General features: G+C 36.3%; 4 protein-coding genes across 5 annotated transcripts; 2 read left to right on the top strand and 2 right to left on the bottom strand.

Moving 5' to 3' along the window:
- The first annotated feature begins 331 nt into the window (after positions 1-331).
- Positions 332-17,160, top strand: LOC116182351. The gene is made up of 11 exons (XM_031502880.1): positions 332-430; positions 8,548-8,619; positions 8,678-8,752; positions 8,803-9,009; positions 9,062-9,245; positions 9,300-9,502; positions 9,556-10,067; positions 11,778-12,225; positions 12,323-12,509; positions 16,810-16,969; positions 17,024-17,160. Exons 1-7 carry the CDS (start codon positions 332-334, stop codon positions 9,769-9,771), a joined length of 1,056 nt encoding a protein of 351 aa, XP_031358740.1. The 3' UTR covers positions 9,772-10,067; positions 11,778-12,225; positions 12,323-12,509; positions 16,810-16,969; positions 17,024-17,160.
- Positions 13,403-15,927, bottom strand: LOC116182352 (piggyBac transposable element-derived protein 3-like). Of its 2 annotated transcripts, XM_031502882.1 has the most exons (3): positions 14,602-15,927; positions 14,028-14,534; positions 13,880-13,980 (listed from the first exon to the last, which is right to left on the bottom strand). In XM_031502882.1, the coding sequence occupies exons 1-3, from the start codon at positions 15,330-15,332 to the stop codon at positions 13,950-13,952; spliced, it is 1,269 nt and encodes a 422-aa protein (XP_031358742.1). In that variant the 5' UTR covers positions 15,333-15,927; the 3' UTR covers positions 13,880-13,949. The 2 variants fall into 2 exon arrangements, with proteins under 2 accessions (XP_031358741.1, XP_031358742.1); XM_031502881.1 differs by having other exon boundaries at positions 13,403-14,534; positions 14,602-15,926.
- Positions 17,161-20,837: 3,677 nt separating the features above from the next.
- Positions 20,838-23,792, bottom strand: LOC116182350. Its single transcript, XM_031502879.1, has 5 exons — positions 23,646-23,792; positions 23,290-23,592; positions 22,791-23,236; positions 21,694-22,739; positions 20,838-21,636 (listed from the first exon to the last, which is right to left on the bottom strand). The coding sequence occupies exons 1-4, from the start codon at positions 23,760-23,762 to the stop codon at positions 22,736-22,738; spliced, it is 870 nt and encodes a 289-aa protein (XP_031358739.1). The 5' UTR covers positions 23,763-23,792; the 3' UTR covers positions 20,838-21,636; positions 21,694-22,735.
- LOC116182349 lies at positions 21,270-23,887 on the top strand. The gene is made up of 3 exons (XM_031502878.1): positions 21,270-22,767; positions 22,819-23,596; positions 23,648-23,887. The coding sequence occupies exon 1, from the start codon at positions 21,291-21,293 to the stop codon at positions 22,209-22,211; it is 921 nt and encodes a 306-aa protein (XP_031358738.1). The 5' UTR covers positions 21,270-21,290; the 3' UTR covers positions 22,212-22,767; positions 22,819-23,596; positions 23,648-23,887.
- Positions 23,888-25,540: the final 1,653 nt, after the last annotated feature.

The following is a 25,540-nucleotide window of genomic DNA, read 5'->3' as shown; positions in this document are numbered from 1 at the left end:
CCACCTCTTTCCACAACTTCGATAATAATATCGAATTATGATGATTTCTACTATTTTTGCTCCAGATCGCCTCCCTGGTAAACACACTGGTAATTAATTTATCCTTATCCATCCCGCTAATAATTTTTAAAACAAAACAAACGACCATGTGCGAGGCTCCGAAAAATACTAAGCTCAATTTACTGTGCGATGCACCTATGTACAAGGGCGATGCGAAGCGAGGGGCGGTGCGCCGGTATGGCCGCACGCATTGAATTCAATAGTTAAATTTGCTTAGCACACGGATGCTAAGGTACAATGCTAAGTGCGGTGCGATGTGCGGTGCTTCGTTATGGCCGCCCACTTAGAAGGGGATAGTGAAGATGAAGATACACAACAAGAAATGGAGTCCGAAATTGATCCAGAAACTGAAACTTTTGAAAGTGAAGAAGTTATCAGCGACAATCGACAGGATTACGAGGAAATTGAAAATGGGAACAATTAAGTGGTTAATGCACCGTCTACGTGTGGTACTGGTATGCAGAAAAATAAGGAAAGTGGATTTGCCAAACGTAAGGTATTAACTGAAGATCGGTCAATCACATCCACACCTGTGTTTAAGAATAAAAAAAATAAAAACGAAGATATGCAGGAATTAATAAAGCATACGATGATTCAACGTCAAAAAAGATCAGAAGAAAGACAAGTTGAAAGAACAACATAGAAGCCTTTAGATGATTTGTATATGTCGATGTATCAGATATAAAAAAAATGCCTCCCAAGTTTCAGCTTCTTGCGAGAAATAATGTGTTTCAAGCTGTAGTACGAGTAGAAGCTGCATACTTAGGGCTTAAGAATACGAGTCAACAAAACTATGATCATAATGAACAAAGACCTATTCCATATACTTATTTTAACACGCATACTCCGCACCCCCATTCCTCTTATTCGTCAACACCTCTTCCATCACCAAGCCCAAGTTCTTGCAAGTTTTTAACCCCATTGTCAACTTTTCTTCATTCTCTAAACCGATTGCAGTTGGTCTACCGTAAGTTTTACTCCCCGTCTTCCTTTTAAGTGGTCCCGAATTGTTGACAGTGGAATATTATGTTTCTCGACTGCCCCTGTAGGAGTCAGTACTCCTTGTCGCATCTCGTTCATAGCACGGTCCAATACTTCTTGGGAATAGCTTTTCCCCCGTTCTAATTTTCTTTTGTAGCACCGAACCATCCTGGACCTGCAAAATAAGACTAAGGTCTTTTGGGGAAAGTGCGTATTTTGGGGGAAAGTGCGTCAAGCGCTCTTGCTCTCATTAATAATATAAGAAACATAATTACCAAACTGCGTACTTTTTTTCATCTTTGAAAACTCGGTTGCCTACTTATTACAACATTTTTCAGTACGACTCCGAACCTCCACGCTCGTATAAAATGACGGGGAACATTGCGTGCGCGGTTATGGTTACGCTCTCAAATGTTTAAACGAATTTTCCATAGATAGCGATAGTATTTCCAGCTTGAAATTATTTATGACCCTCAGGTGCTCTTACCCAAAAAATGCACTTCCACTCCTTACCTTGCCATATATTTTTAGGGTGCAAACAAATGATACATATGAAGGTGTTGAAGAACTGAGAAGAAAATTGTTAAACATGTCACAGGAAATGAAAAATTAAAACATCAACTGCTGGTGTCAAACGTCTTTTCAGTGAAAACCAAATTAAAAAAATGAATAGCCAGAAGAGAATTTCTTGGTCGGTAAGCGAAATCTCCAAATGGTGGTCCAAGAGCATAAGAGCGTACAGGCTCAGCTTAAAAAGAGGCTATGGGTTAGCCCTGGAAGAACAGAATGCAATTTTAAATAAAATGTCAAGTGTAATTGCAGGGTTGAAAGTAATTAATAATCAAAAATAGTTGTTCTAAACTAATCATTGATTAATTATTTTAGGTATTCTTATTTCTAATCAGGCTTTACTACTTTAAATGCTCCTGGTAGATATGGCACGCCGTTTTGACCTGCAATATTTGTTGACCAGGCGCACAAATCAAGATGTGATAGAAAACTTTTTTGGGATAATCAGACCAAAAGGTGGCCTACATGATCATCCTAGTCCTAGTACAGGATGCGATCCTACATTTTGGGAAGAAATGAGGGTGTATATTCAGATGTTTCAAACGTGGAAACGGATGATACCTCAGACATCCCACTCAACTGAGTACTCATTGAAAAATTGAGTATTCCTTCTGTAGCAGATTTAAATGAAGACATTTCTGCCTTAATGGACTCTAGCTGGTGTCGTTTGCCACAAACTTAAAGATTCTGGCTTGGAAAGCTCTTCAAATGGGTTGACCACCTAAGTGAGGGTGGTTTGTGAAAACCATCTCCTACATTTGTGGGTCATATTGAGGAGCTTAACAGGGTGTTTTTGGAAGTGAATGGGAAAAATTGGTTACTGAAGAAAACAATTTTATCCATAACCTTTTAGAAAAAAAGTGTTCATATTCATTACCCTTTAAAAGCAAAGAGACTTTTTTTAGATCCAGGATTTTTTTCCGTATCAAAGAGCTCAACCGAAGTTTGAAAAGACCAAACTGCTCGCAAAAGAAAGTGGAAGAAAACTTTAACTTTATTAAAATATAGGAGACTTTATCCTAATAAAACAGACATTTGACATTATTGTTGTCACTTGGCAAATTAATTTAAATCTAAACGAATCATCACGTGTTTTTCATTGTTTTTCTTTAATAGGGTTTTGTTTTGTTATATTTTATTCTAAATAACACTAATAGTACAGGTACCGTAAATATAAGTTTGTTTATGTTCAATAATACCAGAAGTATGTGATGCTATTTACTCATGCTTAAAAGAAAGTTACTTAAAGGTACGTAAATAAAAATGTAATATAATGAACCTAATTAGTATAATATTAGTTTCCATCGGACGCTCAGGAATGGATAGCCATCTCTAACGCTTTTTATGCACTATGGAACATTCCTAATACGATCGGAGCTTTAGATGGAAAACACATTGCTTTCCATGCACCAAAAAGTGCAGGTGCAACATGTTATAATTACAAAGAATTTAATTCCATCGTTTTACTTGCTCTTGTGGATGCAAAGTACAACTTCATTTACGTAGATGTTGAAATAAATGGACGAGTATCTGATGGTGGTGTGTTAAGGGTATTCTTCTTTGGGATATGCGTTACAACATAACTTATTAAATTTACCTGGTAATTGTCCACTCCCTGGAATGCAGAAAGAAGTTCCATTTGTTATATTAGCTGATGCAACATTTACTCTGAAAAAGAATATCATGAAGCCGTTTCCATTTCGCAACCTATTTTATGAAAAAAAGGTCTTCAACTATAGATTAAGTCGTGGAAGACGTGTCGTAGAAAATGCCTTTGGCATATTAGCCAATAGATTCAGAGTATTTCGAACCACAATTGATTTAACACATGACAAAGTAAAAAAAATAATATAACTGCATGTGATTTACACAATTTTTTACGAAGGGAAAGTAAAGAATATAGAAGATATGATACTCAACATAATCAAATAATTAATAATCATTCATCTATTAGAAATGAATTCATGGCATACTTCAATACAACAGGAAACGTACCATAGCAAGATGCTAGAGTACAAGGCGGAAATTATTAATAAAAATTTGTTATACATATATCAATAGTGTTATTACAGTATAAAGCAATAAAAAATTATGTTAAGTTCTCTTCTTCTTCTTGCAATTCGTGCAACAGTTCCAATATTTTTCGCTTTACTATGCGAATATTAGATTTATTGTAAATCTGCCTCATCTCGGCAACAACTGTAGCTCCAAACGCATCTATATCATCAGAAGTGTTGCAACTTAATTTTTCTATTTCACCTGTAACCCGTTGCATCATTCTCAATGCTTCTTCTTGCACAAAGGTTTGTTTTTTTCGTTTTTTAGTTGCTGCAGCTTTAAATGTGTGCGGTTCAGGAGTTGAACAAGAAGTTGGTGTTGTATTGTCTGTGTTGATAACAGTGTCTGAATCATCATGCATGTCAACAGTCTCACTAAAAACTTTCAAGCTGGTAACTACAGCACGTTTCCATACTTTCTCTTGGTCCATTGTATTGATACTACAACCAGAATTCATAAAAATAGGTGAAAAGGACTTGCTCACCTCTATCCTCCCTTACTTTGTAGATTAAATTTTTGCCGCTATTTTCTTACCAGGTGTTCACATTTCAAGCAGACAACACTAAAATGTAAATTTAAATTTCACCAGAAAACACAGAAAATTATTTATCAAGTTTGTATTTCATGTTTCAATAATAAATGCCCAGTGACCCAGTGATGAACAACAGGAATTTTTCCAATGCATCGTTCTCCAAAGCATATATAAAGCTTTGTAAATAGTTAAAAACGCGTACATTCGCATTTGCGAGATCAAATTTTGTTACACGTAAAACTTTAATCACTTTTGAAGGCGACGGTTTCTGGGCTTGCAAAAGACCGCAAACAGTTTCAAGGGAGAGTTGTTTGATATGATCACTGTGGATTCCACCAAGCATTAATTTGATAAAAGATTCTGTGCGAGTAACAATTACTTCGTTTGCAATAGAATCTATCTGTTCCTTTACATCTATCTGCTTTCTTCGGGATGTCATAGAATCCAAAGCTGATAAAAACATTGGCCAAGCTGTCAACCTCACTAGGTGAAAGCGAATCAAAACATTTCAATGCTTTTAGACCCAGACTTCTTTCTCTTAGTGGTAGATATGAAAGAAAATCACGCAATATCATATGAGATGGTAAACTCAGGGTTCAGTATCCGAAGGATAGTACAGATGTCAAACTTATGAGGAAACCGCTTCGTAATAATAAATGTATGGGCAAATACTAGTCCCATCCATCTGAATTGAGCTAACTCTTTTCTTCATCGATGTAATGGCACAAATGGAACCAAACAGGCTTATCCCGAAAAGTAGTTTTTTCCAAAAAAACAGAGAACATTTCCTTGGTAAGACCACCGTGATCCACACGCTTTTCTCCTTTGAAAGATTTTGATAGTTCCATCAGTGCCAAGACTGGATAAATTTTGTAAAGTTCTGCCACATCCGAAAACAGATTATCCCGCGGAACTTCCAGTTGCAGACATTCCGATTGTAGATTTGGTGGAACTGAAATAAATGTTATGAATATTTATGCATTTAACAATCTTACAGTGTAGGGGATGTTTTAATAGCTAATTATAATAACTGTTGTACCTTGTACAATAGAATTAATTGTTTAAACCAAAAAAATGATTTATTTTGGTTGAAGTGATGAGTTTGTTCTCTCTCAATTGCTAACAAAATAAACCAAACCAAACGCGCGTGCATGTGTAAGTGTACGTATATAAAAAAATCACTTAAAATCTAACTGAAAATAACAAATGTGATAATACAAGTTTACTTACAACATTTTTGAAATATGTACATGTTTTACACCTGCGATCTCGTAAATCGTCCCTGGATAATTATTTGAAAAAAGTGTGTATTCGAAAAACTTATATTTGCCAGTAAACCCAACTGTGTAACTCTTAAAATGGGAATCATAAGACGTGGTACTCAAAGTGCTAGTAAAAAAACATATTTTTTCATCAAAGGCTATAATATGTTCTATTTTACAAAATTGAGGAATGTCACTTTCAACATTAGTATCGATTAACACTGATTGGTTATCATAGCGAATTCCATTCAAATTGTAAATATGCAAATATTAGTTTGACTTCTTAAAGTAGCAATATAAAGAATAATATAAGTGGGTCCTGTTTCGATTATGTCTTTTATGCCGACTTGTGACAACATATACGATGGCAAACTTTGAGCTGCATTCTCTAAATCTGAAGTGAGAAGTACAATATCTTGCACTAAGGTCAGGTTTAATTGACGTTTAATATAGAGTGTCGAAACAAATCGATCTGTGTTTGCCTTACACCGTTCAATAAATGATTCACAAAAGTTTTGAGCTCCTGTTTGTTTGTTTGATTGCTCAACATCATTGGGTAAGTACGAACTACTAATCGAGAAATCACTAACATTTGGCAAGTTTGCTGTGCTACGAGTTTCAATAAATGTGGATGCATTTTCAGTACCAGAGAACGGTTGGCTGTATGTTTAAGGTAAAAACACTTTAGATCTTTTAACTATTTTTATTTTTACAACGGTAGGTAAATACATTTAAAAAAAACATAAGTATAATTCTGAGAAAAAGTTTCAATTCAAAAATACCGAAATAAATGGGGTATTATAGGGTAGTAAATGAGCTGCTGTGCTGGGCAAACGCAGATGGTAATGTGTGACTGAATGATGTAGTGTCTCGGGCCGTTGATGTTGGGTTTTCCTGTGCGAATATTGGTATCAAACCATCATAATTGGGCTGAACAGTTGGATGTTGAATTGCATGTGCTTTGTTTCCTGAAATAGTAGGCGGACTTTGTATGGGTGAAGAAGAGTGAGAGGTAAAGAATCTAGTTTCTCCCTGTGATTCTATATGTCTAATTTCCGCTTCTGACACCAATCTACATAATTCTATACGTATTTTTGCCTGATCTACTTTAGGCAATTGTTTGACGGTTCTGGCCATACTCAAATAAAACATTTCCGTTTCATCAAATTCATGCCGAGTGGCCATCGGCTGTTTATTGATGTTTCTCAAGTTTGGTAACTCAGCATTTCTCTTCATTATGGTTACCAATTCTTGAGCTGGATTTGCCACTAACGTATTTTTTCGATTTTTCTGACTACTTTGTAGTGATGAAACACTACTTGTTGTTTTATCGACCCGAACAGCTTCTCTTGGAAAAGCTCCTTCTTCACTGCTTGTTAAGTGTAATATCGTCGATACTATTTACATCATCGATTTCGTCCTCGCTCTCATTGTGATCTTGTGACTGTGAGGGTATCTTACTGACAGTTGCACGAGTTTCTAAAAACGGCAGCAAAAATGACATTTCCGCCTCGTATTTCCAAGGGGTAATTTTTTTAGCAGACTGTCCGCTTTTAGTATGTCGTCGTTTCCTCGCAAGGCAACTCTTCTGCAGTGATATTTATTTAGAAGTAGACATAGGGATTTATGTATATACCGAGGTATATACCTACTGTTTTTCCCCAAGTCTCCTTTCAAAAGGCAAAAACTCTTCTCAATGGCGCCTAATTTTGTCCATCCAATATAACTTTTGAAAACAAATAAACATCTGGGTGTCATATTAATTAGTGTGAATATTGTTGCTTTGACTTACCAGAAAATAAATCTATTACGCTCCTTAAACTGTTACCAACACTATACCAATTGACAATATCAACTTTTTCTTCGGCGGAATACATCCCACATGACCGAAGATAAAAATATGGAAGCCAAAGCAGACATTTATTTGTTTTAAGAAGTTATTTTGAAAATTAGGCCCCCTTCAGAAGAAAATACATCCGTGTAGCATTTTTCCAGTAAAAACTGGAAGTAGTTCTTGGAGATTCCAATCCTTTAGCAACTCTTCCATATTTATTATTTAACTTTACACTACTTTACACTTAACGCGTCAATGTTCAACCGCTAAATGGCCACGGCCAAATTATTCCTAAGATATTTCTTTCAGTCTACTAATGTTTCATTAACTGCAACACATCACTTGAATAATATTAACCTCAGTAGTAGTAAAAGTCTACAATGTTACTGTTTGTAGTAGTACACTCAGAGAAATTAGAATTTAGAGAAAATCAAGATGTCGATCATTGAAATAATAGTTTAATTAATATTAATTTTTAATGCTTATCGTACTCGCATGCAGGTAGTATATCTCTTAAATATTGCACGACACTACAAATTTAAATCTTGCAGATACTTAATTAGGGCACAATCTTACCACATTTCTTGTTTTAAGATACAAAACTTATATTAGGAACGTGCGACTCTTATAAAGGGCATGGTACGTCTTAAAGACAGACTTTGCATTCTAACATCTAGAAATACTTCCTAATTTTAAGATTGATCCACGTTAGCATTGAAACGTATTGTGAACATGCTTATTACAAGGTGTGTGTGGCTTTATATTAAGTACCATCATTCTTAATTACAAAACCGATAAATTTAAAACCAACTGAAACGTAATCAAATTTAGAAACAACCGGATGCGAATAAAGAATGTGTGCATTGAAACAACTCCCGCTATCTAAAAAAAAATGAATATCTTACATTTTGTATACTTCGTGTAAGTACCTTAAATTTCAGTTCCGTGTTTTGTTGCCGTATGTTCGCATCTACATGTATTTTTTCTACACCTTATAAAAATGAACTTGGACGGTAATGAAAAATTTTTGTAGACAGATGCAGTAGCGAATAGTTTTTTGTCCATTGACAATAATTCGCAGTTGAACGATTTTTGTAACTTGGACGAGCAACAGAGTAGTTATCAAAATCCGCCAAACAGTGAATATAGTGAAATAAAAGCTTTACTCACTGGATGGGGTCTTTCGGAAATAATAATTGCGAAGATCTTAAGCTATAAGCTTACTGTGTGGCACCTAAAGTGCATCGAAGATTCCGACATTGACGTACTATTTCCAAAGGAGGAATTGGCGGATAGAATTGCTGAGCAGTAATAAGTTACAGGTAATCCATAAAACCATACATAGTTAAAAAGTTTTTAGCCACCTACTTTTAATTTCAGCCAGAAGAGTGTCTGACAGATTCCAGTGTAACATCAGTTGCATCATCTGTAATTGAAGCTGCACCTTCTATTGTGGTAAGTCACTTTAAGGTAAAATAAAAGTGTCAAAAAAACATTTCCTTTAGCCTCTACCAGATCTTTTAAATAATAGTGCAAAAGGAAAAAGATTACTCGAGTTTTATAAATGCAAATCTGTTTTACGAGAGGATCACAAAAGTGATTTAATCGAAATAATTAATGAACATTACATCAACAAAAACCAGCGGTTATCTCTCAAGCTTCAAGAATATTTTGCCGAGGAAATAACTAAACTATTTCCTACAGAGTTAAAAGTAAGTGACATCGAGATATTATAGTCTTTTTTTACAACAATTAACATTTTAGAGTACTTATTTTCAAAAACGAGAGCTAGGAAAAAATCCCAAGGGAAAGTTGTACAATAGAGTAAGAAATAGTTACACATGTTTAAAGCGAAAAGGCTTATTGTCCATCCAAACACCTAAGGCAAAAGGAAAGAAAACTCCACCTAATGAAGAGTTGCCTGAACATTCTCAAAGAAATTCTTTAGGTATTTGTGAGTGTGTAATTTGAACTGTGGTTCTTATTATTTTATTTCGTATAGATTCATTAGATTATAATTCTGGCATAACCGATGAAGCAGAATTCAACTGTATCAAATCATGGTTAAAGTACAACACGCATGACCACTGTTGGGACGAAGTACTTAAGAAATGGGACAAAACTAGCCACGGCAGGTTAAAGGAATGTTATTCAAAACCGACAACAGAGCTATTTGTGGAGTGGCCTTTATATAAGCACGGTCTAGTAAGCCTCTGGTCCTTTAATTAAAGCATAATCAATAACATATTTCATTTCAGATTGAAACGGATTTTAAGCATATGTATCCAGGAAAAGAAAGTAATCTTTTTGAAAAATGGACAATTTTCGTCAATAAAATTCATCAATATTTCCCCTCCCATGTAAAGGACAAATCCGGATTAGCAGATATTCAAAAATTAGTTGATGTTAAAAATGATAGTGTGTCAATAAAACACCTACACATTTCACGAAACATTTCACATACCCTATGTTAATTTCCTTCTTTTGTTATAGATTCGAGAGATTTTCTGACAATAAAAATATTGCATTGCATTTCAAAACCAACTGCAATTATAAAAATAATAAAAAAGGGAGACAATCCGAAAAAAAACTGGAAACCAAGTATTCTCGATTCCCAATACAGTCAAGTGCTCGAAGTTACAACCATAAATGACTTGCAAAGAAAAATTGAAGAAAGGAAGTGCAAGTACGAGAAAAATAATTTGCAAGTTCAACCTTTCATAATCGTGGTTGGTGAAGAGTGTATAAATTTGTTAGAATTTTACGTATGGTATGACAACTTTATTTATAAGTTTGACACATTTCTGAAATGCCTAGACTTTTGTTTTAAGGTATTCCATTGTTTCAATTTTAAGTACAATTTGGAAAGTGAACTTGTCTGCACATTTATTCAGAAATTTTTTTATGGCATTGATTTGAAAACGGACAACGCTAGCCCCACTTTGTTTAACTTCATTTCTGCATTAAATTGCCAATAACCTAAACTATTCATATTAGTATATCTACACTTCAGCTGCAATGATTTTTTTTTTGCAAGATTTGTCATTCTAATTTTAATACAATTGATCTTTATATATCTCATTTAAAATTACTTCATAAAAGTTATAACAATGGTATTTTCGAATGCGGTCAAGATAATTGCCCGCAAGCGTTTTCATCAATAACAACATTTAAAAAACATTTACGTAATCATGAAAAATGTAATGTATCTAATGACACAAGAGACATTTCCCAATCCGAACCATTTGATGCTCCTTCTTCATTGTTACTACCGAATTGTAGTAAAGACGAAGACTTACGAAGAAGTAATTTTTCCCCATATTATCAACCAAATGTTACCAATTAATATGTAATTTTCAACTACTTTTATATGTTCCTTCAAACTGAAGCTTGATAATGACCTCAGGGTCGAAACTATAGTCGCTGTGCTGTCACATAATGTCTGAATTTAAAATCTGAAACAATTAAATGAAGTATGGGGAAGGTTTAGTGCTTTTATAATTTCCACTTAGTCTCCAGATATTGATAGGGATGTCGATTTCACTAGTTCCGAAATTATAAATTCGTCAAATGACGTTGATGAACTTATAAATGCTACTAAAGAAGAGGTCAAAACAGTTTCCTTAAAATTTTCATTGTTGTTGCATAGTAAAAATAATTTGAATAGGAAGGATGTGCTAGACGTTCAATACTACGTCACCCAAAATATTACTAAATGTATATCATCTTCAATTAGATCTCTTTTAGATAGCAAGATTTTGGATACCAATAACATTAATTGCATATTTGAACAACTTAATGAAGTTTTTGATGACCCATTTAAATTTATTAAAACGGAACATAAATTATTTAGTTATTTGATTAATAAGAACATTATACACAATTAATAATCAAATAAGTGAAATTCGATTAAATAATCAACCCACCCTTTGAGAAGAAAATATTCAAGGAGTATTAATGCCACTTGCATTTCAATTGAAAGTTTACTTGGAAAGTGACAATGTGTTCAAGAATATCAAAGAAAATATTCAACATATAGAACAAAGCAATAGTATAATCCATTTTATTAATGGGAAACTTTGGGAGCAGAAAAAAAATTATTCGGAAATAAAGTGGTAGTTCCGATTTTTTTATATTTTGATGACTTTGGTATAAATAGTCCTCTTGGTCCCCATGCTATGTCTTTATGTGGAGCCTATTATACTATTCCAGTAATACCAACTTATCTGCTATCTAAATTAAATCACATTTTTTTGGCTGGTATCTTTAAATCTGATCACATGAAGCATTTTGGAATTAATTCGACCTTATACAAGATTGTCAAGGAATTTAATAAACTAGAGCAAGACGGTATAGAACTGGATATAGAAGGTTCAAAACAAAAAATATATTTTTCAGTTTCATTAATTATAGGAGACAACCTTAGTTTAAACACCGTTTTACAGTTTACAAAATCATTTAATGCCAACTTTTATTGTAGATTATGTAAACGATCCATTATTAATATGCAAAGCGATACCAAGGAAGTTCCAGAATGTTTCACCTTGAAGCACGGACTCGCCAAGAGCGATAGATTAAAGCTACTAGATTTGTACGAAATTCAGTCTAATTGCGAGGGATTAATTCCCCCTCAGGTAAATCCAGAGGTCATGGCGCTAATGTCGGCGGCCTATTCTAATAGGGACAAAGCTCGCGCAGAACATCAATTACATTTGAGTAAAGGGCTAACGGCCTTAGGAAAAGGTCTTTCTATGCTTTTAGACGACAGCGAAAACATCCCTAAACCTCTCATCGAGAAGATACTTACATGTTTTTCTGACGCGGGAAGGATCTTAACCGATCTTTTCTTCAAAGAATCTTTAAGACGCAAATCTCTAATTAGCCCAATTCTTAATAAACAAACCAAAGATATCGTGGATCAAACCGAAGTAGGTAGTTTTTTATTTGGCAACGACTTGTCGGGAAAAATAAAATCGGCCAAATTAATTTCCAATGCGGCGAAAGACCTAAAAGCCCCATCTTCAGGTACTTCGCAAAAATTCACGAAGTTTTACAGGGGAGGTAAGCGATCCTTTCCGACAACACGACAAACTTTGTCGGAAAACAGACAACGCCCGATCCGTCGTCCGGGGAACACAGATCAGCGCAAGGGGCACCCCAAAAAGGAGTGGACGAGCCAACGGGACCGATTTCAAAGGAGAACGTAAACAAGGTGAGTTTTCCTTTAGCCGGAAGGTTAAAGTGCTTTTTCGAGGCCTGTGTAAAAATTACCTCTAATTCGGTTGTCCTAGAGTGGACACAAGGGGTTAAGATACCCCTATTAGAGACCCCGATACAGACCCACCTTCCGACAAACCTGGTTGTTCACGCCTCAACAAGGAACGATCTCCAACTAGAGATAAATAATTTATTAAATTTGGGAGCTATTCAGATTTCTGAAAGCTCATCCATTGATTTCTTTTCGCCAGTTTTTTTAGCCAGGAAACCAAACGGCAAGAATAGATTTATTCTCAATCTCAAACTTTTCAATACCTATGTCCGGACACCACATTTTAAAATGGAGGATTTCCGAACTGCCTCCAAGTTAATACAGAAAGGGTCTTTCCTTACTTCGATTGATTTAGAAAGTGCTTACTTTGTGGTTCCTATTTGTTCAGAACACAGGAAATATCTAAAATTCCAGTTCAATGACGTGGCATATGAGTTCACATGCTTGCCGTTTGGATTATCCTGCGCTCCATATATTTTTACAAAAATTTTAAAACCTGTTCTTTCTTTTTTGCGCGCCGAAGGAGTAGTAATTGTCAATTACCTAGATGACTTTCTTATAATAAGCGATTCTTATACAGAAAGTGAACGACACACTTTTTTTTGTCTTAATAACCCTTTCGCTATCACACCCCTTTAGAGTTAGTTAAAAAAATTGATTTTTTGTATACAAAGTATGGCTGTAATATAGATTCATTTTTTCATTATTCAAAAAATTTAGCTACCCCCACACCCCCGGTACAAGATGTCCATCGTAATGTACAAGAAAAGTTCATGGATGTAAAAATATTTATTCATTTATTTATATTTGTTACATAATTTTATGTTTGAACCAATCTAGTTGGAATGGAATTTTGAAAAACAGTTCCTCCCTTTTAAAATGCAAAGATGGACTTTACATTTTTGACAATATATATGTGTTCTGCTCTTACAATCTTGATTTTTGCACCTTGACGCTTCCTTTTTGTCATCATACTGTGGAAGATGATCGTATTTATCAAACCTTTGGGCATTTGTAGGTCTTATTTCAACTTTTTTCTTTCCACGAATGACTCGGTTCTCTATTTGTTCGGAGGGCCTTCCCCTTTTAGGAGCACGTCGGGTATAAATTAAACTTTCTGCCACTTCCATGCGAAAACCTAACAGATCAAGAATGTCCTTCTTGGGAAGTCCTAAAAGAATTGCTTGTGTACGGTATTCTAACCATGAATTTACCAATGCTAGATCAATAGCATGGGTGATCATTCTGACAGTCCATTTTTTTGATCGAACGTACGACCGATATAGACTTAGTAAAAAATCTAACTTATCGACACCACCCATATTACTGTTGTATCGTCTTATAGCTTCAGGTCTAGGTACTTGTACATATTCCTTTCTCGTTTTATCCCATCTTCGACAAACGTCCGCCACTCCTATCCCCACAAAATTTGAAGCTGTCAGTACTGCTTTGTTATCATACCATTTTGTGATGACAATGCCGTCTTTACTGATTGAAACCGCAGAAGAACCACGGCCAATCTTTTTCATTTCCTTGTCACTTGGCAACCTTGGATTGGCAAAACGATTTGCTCTTATGGTTCCTACGCAGTATATATGTTTGGAGTCAAGATACTGAATCAAGTTATAAGTAGTAAAATAATTATCAAAAAATAGGCCATGGTTCGATTCAGATATTCTTTCGCTAAGTTGCATAACCACGGCAGCCGCCGACCCATATTTTACATATATAGGACTGAAGGGCGTTGTCGAACCTTGATAAATTAGAAAGTCGTATATCAGGCCACTTTGGCCGGCTAAGACGTAGATTTTGATACCCCATTTTGTGGGTTTGTTTTTTACATATTGTTTGATATTGATTTGTCCCTTGAATGGAACTATTTGTTCATCGACACACAGATTAGTTTCTAGTGGAAGCTTGAGGCATCTTCTCCTTACAGACTCGTACAAACATCTTACCTTCCACAATCTGTAACAAAAAAACATAAATGAAATGTCATATTTGTTCCAATTTAGTGGTCTTAGTAAATACCTACCTATCTTGGTTGTTTTCTTCGCGGCTGGTAATGTCAACTATATGTATTGCCTGGCGCAGCTTGTAGAATCTAGATAGAGGCATGTTATCTTTCACTAATGGTATTCCCATACTACGGTGCCAATACATGGAGACTCGAGGAAACTGTAAATTTCCCATAATAATATGGATTCCTATAAAAGATTTGATTTCAGTCAAACTAGTTGAGGGAAACCTAGCAGTATTTTGCTGCGTGGCGTATAAATTTGTCATATCAGCCATTTGTTGCAGTATTTTATCGGGAATATATTTAGTAAAAAATTTTACTGGAGCTGGCAAATCTACAACTAAGGTTGATGGTTGACTTGCATGCCAGTGAATATTCCTTGTTTCGTATTCTATATTGTCTTTCTGTATCCACCTTATTTTTGATTTTTCAGTTAGGTTATGGATTTTCGCAAAATTTTCTTTTTCTTTTTCGAATTGCCCTCTATCATCTTTGTCATTTTCCCCAATTACAATTTCCTCCGGCCCTTCTTGTTCATCTGCCAAATCTTCATCTTCATTTTCTCGATCTTCAGTACTTATTCCATCTAAAACGTTATCATTTGTTTGGTCTCTGCACACTTCGTCTAATTCCAACTCATCATCTGACAAAAATTCGATATCAGAAATATCATTTTCGAGGTAATAAAGAAGTTCCGCTTCTGTAAGTTTTCTGTGTGGGTCCTTATCTTTTCTTATATTTGACATTATCTGAAGAAAATACGATAAAAAAAACAAATTCTTCGATAAAAAACAAAGTATAGCCAAATTTGAAGGGATAGAACCAAATCAGTTCATTATGCTACGAGTATTTACAGTACTACAAATTATTTATCTCATTTGTGAAAAATGTAACTTTTTTACAACAACAAACATTAGACCCACTGAACTGCGTTTGTCCTTCCTGATGTACATACTAATTCAAACTTCATTTGTTCATCAAGTATAATATAAAAATTTCTAAAAAGTTGTGAACTTTGACGTTGCAATGCATACTTACCAGTAACAAATCACAAAACTAATTTTTTTTTCAAAAATTCAACAGCAATTGCAAAAATAAAATGTCACGTCAAACGTTGTTTATGTTAGAATACCATAACCACGCATAAAATTTGCCCGACCTGATGTTAACAGTTTGCCGCATGTATACTACCCACATAAAAACATTCGACTATGATGTACATTGTGATGTACAAAGTTAGATGGCACGAAAAAATTTCGTTGGCTTCGTATAACGCAATTTGATTAAATGTACATGGTGATGTACAAAAATAGTGAAAGGGGGTATTAGAATCTCTAGGGTTTGTCATAAACTATGAAAAAAGCGTCTTAGTTCCTAGAAATCAGTGCAAATATTTAGGGTTTATCTTTGATACTTCTTTATTGCGCTTATCATTACCAATCGACAAACAAGTTCACATAAAAAAAATTACTTAGTTCCTTTTTGAGTCGTTCCAGCTGTAAAATCAAAGATTTTGCACGCCTTATTGGAACACTGACCGCTGCTTGTCCGGCAATTAAATATGGGTGGTGTCATACAAAATCTTTGGAACAAGCAAAATTAAAAGCACTAAAAACTTCGAATTTTGACTTTAATGCAAAAATGCAGATTCAAGGGGCTGGTTTGCGTTTAGATCTGGTCTGGTGGGTGTCAAAGATTTCTACTTCTCACAACGATTTCAAAAAAGACATTTTTGAAATGGAAATATTTACTGACGCGTCACTAACGGGATGGGGAGCATGCGCAGGAAAAGATAAAGTGCGTGGATGGTGGACACTACATGAACAAACGCTTCATATCAATGCACTAGAATTGATGGCTGTATTTAATGGAATTTCTGCGTTTACTCCCCATCTTAGGAACCTAAATATTCTCATAAGGTCTGACAACACTGCAGCCAATTTCAGAAATGTTAATTAAGTTAATAATAAAACAAAACATTCAACATTCACTTCTTATGGACATAAATATCAGAATGCAGAAATTGGAAGAAAGAATATCTTTGTTGACACCATCTGTACATGAAATAAAAGCAGACTCTATCTTTCTTAAATACGATTTTCCTTTAACTGGACATCAATATTTAGCCGAATTTGAGATTGAAATGGCACCAAACGGAGATTTGTTTAAAAAAACGGTACATTATAATGATTGCGCCTTTTTAATGATTTATGTGTGTTGTAGGTTCATGAGCTGTCGAGACTAGGTGGTACCGAGGAATATAGTTTCGTAGCCAGAACATTAGGGAGACTAATAACCAACAAACTGGCTAGTGAGTTTAGTTATCTGGGAAAGCGAACCAAAAAACCATTTAACAAATTAACATTAAATAAACTTGTAATAGGTATGTAATTAATTGGTGCAAATAAGATCTCATTAATACCATTTTTCTTTTTAGAAGCTGGGATGCTACTATTCAAAAACAGTTCCCAAGACATTTTTGAGAAAGCAATTTCAAAATGGCTTAAAAGAGCAAAGGAAAGGAAATGAATTTTTTGTTACATTGTTTTATATCTTGGACGTTTAGATTTTGAATAGAGATTATTTTTGACGTAGCTGTTTGATTTGTTAATCTAATACAGTAAGACGAATGGTGCATATAACTATTATACCTTGAATGGATGTCCATAGGACCTACATTATGTAGGTTCATAGGACGTTACGGTATGTACGTACTTAAACGGTCCATATCGTTGACATTCGGACTTACAATGGACGTCCATTGTACAGATTCTGTGTATATGCGTACGTACTATGTTGGTACATAAGGTCCACATGTGTACATACAATGTACGTTTAATGCACGTCAGTGTGTTGTGTGGGTGAATTCTTTTTAATTTTGGCCCTATTTTTTGATATCATGTTTATGGAATTACTTCCTTAGAATCATTGTGTTTATTGTATTCTTTTCTGTTTGTATGTATGTTGTAACCCTTTTTGTTTATTGCACAAGGTGTGCACTGTGAGATAAGAAATTGGTTACGTGCATCGGCAGCTCTAGCGGATATCCTCAGCGGCTTTTTGGTTCTTGAACGTAGGTAATTGGCATTTTTGGGCGCCACTCAACCTGAATACTTTTAAATGAACTACGGGATTGAGACCGTACAAAGAGTGATTGAAAAACAGGTTCACAATTTATTTAAACAACTGATAACAGTAAGTGATAGGGTTTAACGTTAAAGGTTAGAAGGGTTAGTAGTTTGAATTTATAAATTTGAATAAGTTTGAGGAACGAAATCAATTTAGCTATTGTTTGAAAGTACCTATGTGATGATTGGAGATAACTTGCCTCCTCTTCGGTGTGTGGTGTGCCAAGCGCAGCTTAAAGAGATTGATGGATCGATACGTGATAAAAAATTGGATTACACTACAGTACAGATGTAAGTAACTTGGAGATTTTCCAGTTGGTGGTGTAGATTTAAATACATTTCGCAAATGAAATGTCCAATTAAAAAAACCCTCAATGAGGGTTTTTTCGATCACAAGAAATGTAATGCTTTAACTATTCAATAAATAATCGATTTAATCATTACCTCAATGAGGGTTTTTTTTGGTCCCAATGAGATAATGTAAATGCTTTATAATATAATTCAAAGTTGACGGTAAGTGTAATTATAAATCGGCTCAGATCTATGGGCGACAATTCGATGAATTATATCTTTTATTCATTCTCAGTTTCGATGCCCCAAAAAGTCCAACGTTTCCGGCCAACGCACAAACCGCAATCCTCTCATTTTTAAAGATACCAATTTATCAGCGCCCAACACTCATGCGCTTCGATATTAATACGGGCTAGATCTTTGCATATTGCATTCCCAAACGTTATGTTACCAAAATGACATGGAGCATGAAGAAATAAATGCTACAATGTTATAGTTATATTGTTCTTGTTTGTATATTATATTCATGTAATTACTTACTTAGAATCATTGTGTTTATTGTATTTTTATCTGTATGTATATATCTTATAGTTATATTGTTCTTATTTATATCATGTTCACGCATTTACTTTGTTAGGATTATTTGTGTTTATTGTATTCCAAATGTATTGATTATTGTTCATTGTATTTCTTATGTATTAGATATATGAGCATTTGTATTGTTCCTACTGCATTCATTGATTGTTATTGAAAACTGTATTCTTTCAATGGGGGGTGTATGTTTAAATTTAGCTCTTCCCCCCTCCCAAAGTTACTGTACATTCCAACCCTTACTTAGGTAAAACAGTCTTACAAGCTCCGTCAAACGATTAACAGTAACACGATACAGTCCGCTATTAAATATTTATAAACATTTCGGTATTTGATTTAATTACTCGAGTTGTCGAAGAACGAAATAACAAAAAACAATAACATTACTCCTGATCGTCTCTTTAATGCAGATGAGACGTCTCACACTGTAGTTCAAAAACCACAAAAAGTAACCGCTCAAAGAGGCAAGGTGGGTGCCATAACATCCTGCGAAAGAGGTCAAAATGTTACAGGAATGTATGCGATGAGTGCTAGCGGAGTGTTCATTTCTCCAATGCTTATATTTGCTAGGAAAAGAATGAAAGAAAGCTTGGTGTATGGTGCTCTTCCTGGGCGATATTTAGGTGTCCGGATAAAGGCTGGATGGATGCCGATGTCTTCCACTATTGGCTAAGCGTTTCATTCATCATATAAAACCATCTAAGGAAAAAAAGGTTTTGTTAGTATTGGACGGACATAGCAGCCATACCCAACGTTTACAAGCAATTGAAGCAATTGAGTCATAATGCTTTCTTTTCCGAGTCACTGTACTCACAAATGCAACCTTTAGATGTCGGATTTTTTAAACCTCTTAACACCTATTTTTCGGCAGCTATAACTACAAGGTGGCACCAGTTCCCTGGTAGGGCGTTAAACGTAGATGCAATCAGTTCTCTGGTGGGAATAGCATTTCCTAGTGCTGCAACGGTGGAAGTGGCTATTAACAGTTTCCGAAAGACAGGTCTGTGGCCTCCAGTTCGCTATGTTTTTACTGACGCGGACTTTGCAGCTGCAGAAGTGTTAGATCGCGCACTGGAAATTAATGTAGTCCATGACCCAAATTATTCTGGTGATTCGCATTTGTCAAGTTCAACGTCAGGAGATGCATCAAATAATGATGGAGTTGAAAATTGTGACCCTGCAGAGTGCAATTTAGAAAAAAAAGAACAAGAAAAAGAAGGGCGGTACCATCTGAATGGAAGCGAAACCGTGCTAAACGTCTGAGGAATAGTGGCAAATCATACAAAACGCTAGGCAATAAAATTTCGCTAAGATCGGACATCCGGTTCCGGAGAAAATCCACCCTAACTTTGGTCCGCTGCTGTGACGTAACCCTTCGACCCACCGGGCTCAAATTTTTGTGGTGGATTCTCTGATCCTTTAGCTTTCCAACGAGCCCTCAACGAGCTCGATCGGTTGATAAATAACCGAACGAGGGAGTTTTAAAGGGGGTCATGTCAAAAATTTTGAGTTTTTTTTTAGTTTTGAGTGCCTAAATGGCCTCGCAGGTCAAAATAAATGTCAAATTTGGATTCCTCGCACCCGATTTAGTCTAAGAACAAGTTTTCGTTCGATTCCGAGAGGTTGACCAAACATCGAAATTTACGACGAAAATTACGAAAAATTGTCCATTTCGGAGCCTACCGGACTTTCACTTTTTTCTATGCCGGGACGTAGGAAAAAGTCAAAAAATGCAACTTTTTTATTTATCGAGATATCGACTTGAAATTTTTTTTGGTTTATATGTATTAGTAATAGGGGTGCTCTGAATCCAAATTCGGCCTTACTTTTGGGCCACGAGGCCATTTAGGCACTCAAAATTCAAAAAAAACTCAAAATTTTTGACATGACCCCCTTTAAAACTCCCTCGTTCGGTTATTTATCAACCGGGTCCCCTTCAAAAATTACGCGCTCCTTCTCTGGGATAAGTTCAGATAATCCATCAAAATTAAAATTTGGTTCGATTGACAAACAACTGATATCAAATATGCAAATATTTCACCTTATGTTTTCATTCCTTTCCAAATCTCTTTGAGTACACGTTTATATCAGCTATATTATTCTACGAAACTTTTATTTTTTTTTTATTACATTTTTCAAAACTTTAATTTTTATTTAATTTTTACATTTAATTTAATTAATTAAATATACATCATTATTTTAGGAAGCATGGAAGCAATTAATGTAAGTAACTATACAAACTATAATATCTATAACGTCCATCGAGTGGCCTTTGGAAGTTCAAATTAAAATTAAAGAAAAATTCCAAAGGCGACCTGTCGGATCGCCTGTTATAATTAATTGTACAAAACGAACGACATACAGACAAACAGACAAATACAAATCGTTACTTTATTTTAGAGCCTCTTCTTCAGACCGGTGCGGCTACAAATTTTGAAAAACATAATACGGCAGTATGAAACAGCGGCCGAAATTAATATCAACCAGATATGCAAAGAATTTTACAAGGGTTACGCAACAAGGGATACGAAGGTCAAATTAGAAGAATTTATACGACACAATTTCGACGATCTAAAAACTAAAAACGTCATTTCCCTATCCCCTGTTGCGGCCCTTGCACATTTACTGGACCACTCGGCTGCGTTGGAGGGAGTTAAACAGCGAACGGCTAAAGGCGGGTACAGCAAATCTAAAATGGAATACATAATTCAAGCGATTTTTGAATTAAGTGCCCCCCCTCCAACAGAAGCAGTCGAAATATTGAAAACATTGCTGCAGAAAAGCGAAGTAAACGATTTTGTGGCCGAAGCCGGCTCCGAAGAAGAGGCAAAAGAGTTGCTGGGGCAAGCGCTCCGACTTTTTCCCCCTTTTTGGTACGAGATAAAGCCAAAAGTGTACCAAAAAAGGCCACAAAGGCAAAAAAGGGGGAGAAAAGCGATGCGAGAAAGGTCGTCCCAGGAGTCGTCCTCGACGGATGTGTCGACGGCAGGTGTTGAGGACACAGCAACGGCGGTGATTGATGATGTTGTCGGTCCTTCATCTGCATTGAACATGGAAAATGAAAGTCAAAACACAGCGGTGGAGCCCACGGTCTTACCTGCACCTACATCGGTCGCTATTGAGGTCCATCGCTGTGCGGACGGAAGTAGGCCACGTTCAAGGCAGATGAACAAACGGGCAGCGATCGATGCAGCTGTTGCTGGTCCATCAAACGCGGGCGCACAAGCCGGGTGGGACGACATCGTGACGAACCCCGCATCGCCGTCGCCGATCCGACACTCTCCGCCCTCATCTTCCTCCTCATCATCTTCGCCCTCACCATCAGCTACCGACCCTGTCAATCCTCTGGCCACCGTTCCACCGCCCATAAATGTAGGGGACTTGGTTTGGGCGAAAGCCAAATTCATGGGCTATTGGCTGGGCGAGGGTGTGGACGTGGTCAGAGTAACTCGCCACATAAATTACATTGTGGAGCTAAAGGGCAGGGGGAGATTCAAAATTGCCGAACACTTTGTGAAAGTATTTAATCGCGCAGAACCGATACCGTCTTTTGTAAAACCCGGCAAAAAACAACGAGAAACGTTAAGAAAAATCATCGACAGCCTCCCACAATAAAAACACTTCCTTTTTTTTAAAAAATTATTTCCCGTACGACTAACCTATATGACAATAACCTATTTCACTCATAAAACACCTTATGATTTGACATTCACAAACGTCAAACTTCCGATCTTCGGTAATGCATCTAATTTCATAGGCAAACTTTGGAGTGGGATCTTTTGATTGTTTATATAAGCAACTTAAACTACACTGCAGCGTATTCTTTTTGCAAATTTCATTACGAAATATCGAACAACCGATCGGGGCGTTTACAGCAGCGTTCCCTGTACTTTAAGTTGCATAAGCATAAACTCCGCATGTATTTTACTCGTGGACAATATAGTGTACCTCAGGGCGTCAGCTGTTTACATTTTAAGAGTACCCTTACCCCTCCTTTATCTTTCCTTCTCTAAGGTATTTTTATAACAAATGGACTATTTATAGATCTGTCAGCTGCCAGGCGGATGTACCAAATCAGCAAGTAAAAAACCGATTATTTAAGACAAAGGAAGGAAGAGAAGAGCCACAACGAAATCAAATTACCTGAAAATAGTGGCCTCGTTATAATGAAGTAAGTTATGGTGTTGTACTTACTCAGTCATAGAGGGTGGAAATATTTTAGGATAGTTCCACTTGCACCGAACTGCACAGACCATTGCCTCCACCACCTTCTTGGAAGACATCAGTCTGTTCAGTTGCTTACGGTACATCAACGGAAGCCGAGGATGTCTCGCATCGACAAAGGGACTATCCCGATGCACAGCTTCGAAGGTCGGTACGAAACTGGGCATCCGGCGCCCCTTCTGCAAGAATTCCTCAGCCCTCGTTTGGAATGTGGAACTCTCCCGCAACACCTCCACCAACCGGACCACATAATTAGTGATACGTTGCCCCAAAAGAAACTTTATCGCCGGTCGAAAATCTTCGCCTTCGGCGAATATTTTCTGCAGCACAAGAGGTCTTTTGAGGAAACATATAATTAAGCGGTCCGTGTCCCTCGAACGCAACGCCCGCTCAACAAATTCTCGTCGTCGTTTTTGCTAAAATTTAATTGATTCATGCATTGAACGGTGATGTGATTATGTGAGCTTACCAACTGGTACAACCGGTCCTTCGCCTTCCGATTTCTCTCCCTCCAGTCCTCCAGTACCCTGATCTTCGCCCACTGCAAGTACCCCGGAAGCAGGGCAAACAACCGTTCCGCAGCGTTCATCTTCAGGGTATCACTTAACTTGCCGGTGGCAATCAACTTCCGTCTATAAATGGTACCCTTCTGATTCATCACCCGGTCGTAGGCCCGCCTCGATTTGTATTCCCGGGGATTGTATTTGCACTTTCGACGAAGCCTGTGGTACATCTCGTTAGCCGCAACTTTCCTACATCTCGCTCGGAATGCCTGTGTAATTATTAAATGTACGTTTTATAAAATATAAAGATACGAAATTTTACAGTTTTGAAGTGTTGTACTGCTCTCCTTTGAAGTTCTACGTCAACCTCAGCATCACCTTCACTTCCTTCCTCAGGAGGATCACACAGTACGACTATCTCTTCAGGATCGCAAGACATGATGTATCAAGAGAACTAATTAATGATGCTTGACAGAATTTATTATAGAATTTTGTTTTACAGTAATTAGTTACATGTCAGAAGAACGTGTTACTTTGACATTGACAAAAAAATGCCTACTTGCATTTTTTTTATATTCTAAAAATAAGTCATTTAAGTATAGAATTTTGTTAATCTATTACCTAGATTGTTTTAAAATAATTAGGTACAATTTTCATCAATGTTATAAATAAGATGTTACAATAAATTACATTTCAGTATGCATTTTACATTTGCCAATTTGTTCAACGAGATCGACAAGTTGAAGAAAATATCAAAGTTCTTGCAAGAAAAAGGATGGGACAAAAGTTGCTTGAAGAAGCGAAAGTGCTTGTTGAAGATCTACTTTGCAATGAAGTACCGTTCCCATCCCACGAAGGAGTCTATAGAAAATTTACGTCTTCAACTACAAAAAGTTCAATTTGATGATTTATATAATGGCACTCTTCTCCACATTTCTCCTATCTACGCACTTGCACATTCTCTTAAATTTCGATCACGCATGTCTCATTCTCATTTCACGAAGGTAGGTTGCAGTAAACATTTATCACTCCGCATCGCCAATGTCCTCTTCCCTGCTGTTTCCCCTGATTTCATTGCCCCCATCATTCAAAAATACCTTAAAAAAAAAGCTTTCGTCAAACTCTTCAAACAAATTAATCAACAACACTTTTGCTTCGTTACCATTGAACACCTATTCCGCAGCCTCCACTAACCATTCAACTAACCATTCATTACACTTCTGTTTTCATTTTCACTTCTGTTTTCATTCTCTTCATCTGTTTCTTTTTCTTTCACCTTCTCTAAATTTTGCAAATAAACTTTAAAAATAAAAAACATAACCCTGTTTTTAAGTCTACGTAAACTTTCGATCTAGCGGTATTCGATGTAACCCTTGCAATCGATGTACTTCCTTTATCGCCCGCTAATTTGAATTTTTGAAGGTTATCTTGACGGTAACCTCAAATAATGAAGAAATTCGCCCTTTTTATTCCCTATGACTGCTAAAAAACGTCTCCCAGGTAAGAAATAATGCTTTATTTGAATTCCTCGCGCCCTATTTTGTATAAGAACGTCATTTCGTTCATTTCCGAGAGCTTGACAAAATCGCCTTTTTTTTACGATTTTTTAGGATAGAGCCCAAATGCGCTTCTTTTTGGAAAACTCACCCTGCTACTTTTTCCCGAAATAATTCAACGAGTAACATGTAATTTTTTCAGAATTTTTCGAGTAAAAGAAAGGGCACTGAAAACTCGATTCCGGGTTTCATGTTTTGACCACAAAATAGGGCTCTAGCGCCTTTCCTAAATGTCGTAGAATTTTTTGCGACGGCTCATCGGAAAGGCCGGAAAATTCTACATAAGAATGCCTTTTTGCCGGATGCCTAGATGACATCCTCGAAGTAAGGTGAAGCGTCAAAGTTGAAAAAGTTGCGTAGATTTTGCCGGAGTGGAATCGAATTTTCAGTGTACATTTTCCCTTATAACTAAGGGTAGGGCTGACCGATAAAGTTCCCACACCTGCTATTCATCCAATTATAGGTAACCTACGGATTAGTATACGTTGCAAGTCATCAATTTGAGGATTTCGGGGATGTAAGTCTCGTCGGCAATTTTTTAATTCGAGATCCGGGGTACGCTTTTCTAACAGGCGTCCTTGTTCTCCGGTAGCGTTTCATATAGCTCGTACTCACTCATAAGAGAAGTTGGCTTCTCTCTTGAACAGTAATGACAGTGAGA

This window comes from Photinus pyralis, unplaced genomic scaffold (assembly GCF_008802855.1).
Source record: "Photinus pyralis isolate 1611_PpyrPB1 unplaced genomic scaffold, Ppyr1.3 Ppyr1.4_unclustered_Scaffold4894, whole genome shotgun sequence".
NCBI lineage: Eukaryota > Metazoa > Arthropoda > Insecta > Coleoptera > Lampyridae > Photinus > Photinus pyralis.
This window is presented reverse-complemented; position numbering and strand designations above follow the sequence as displayed.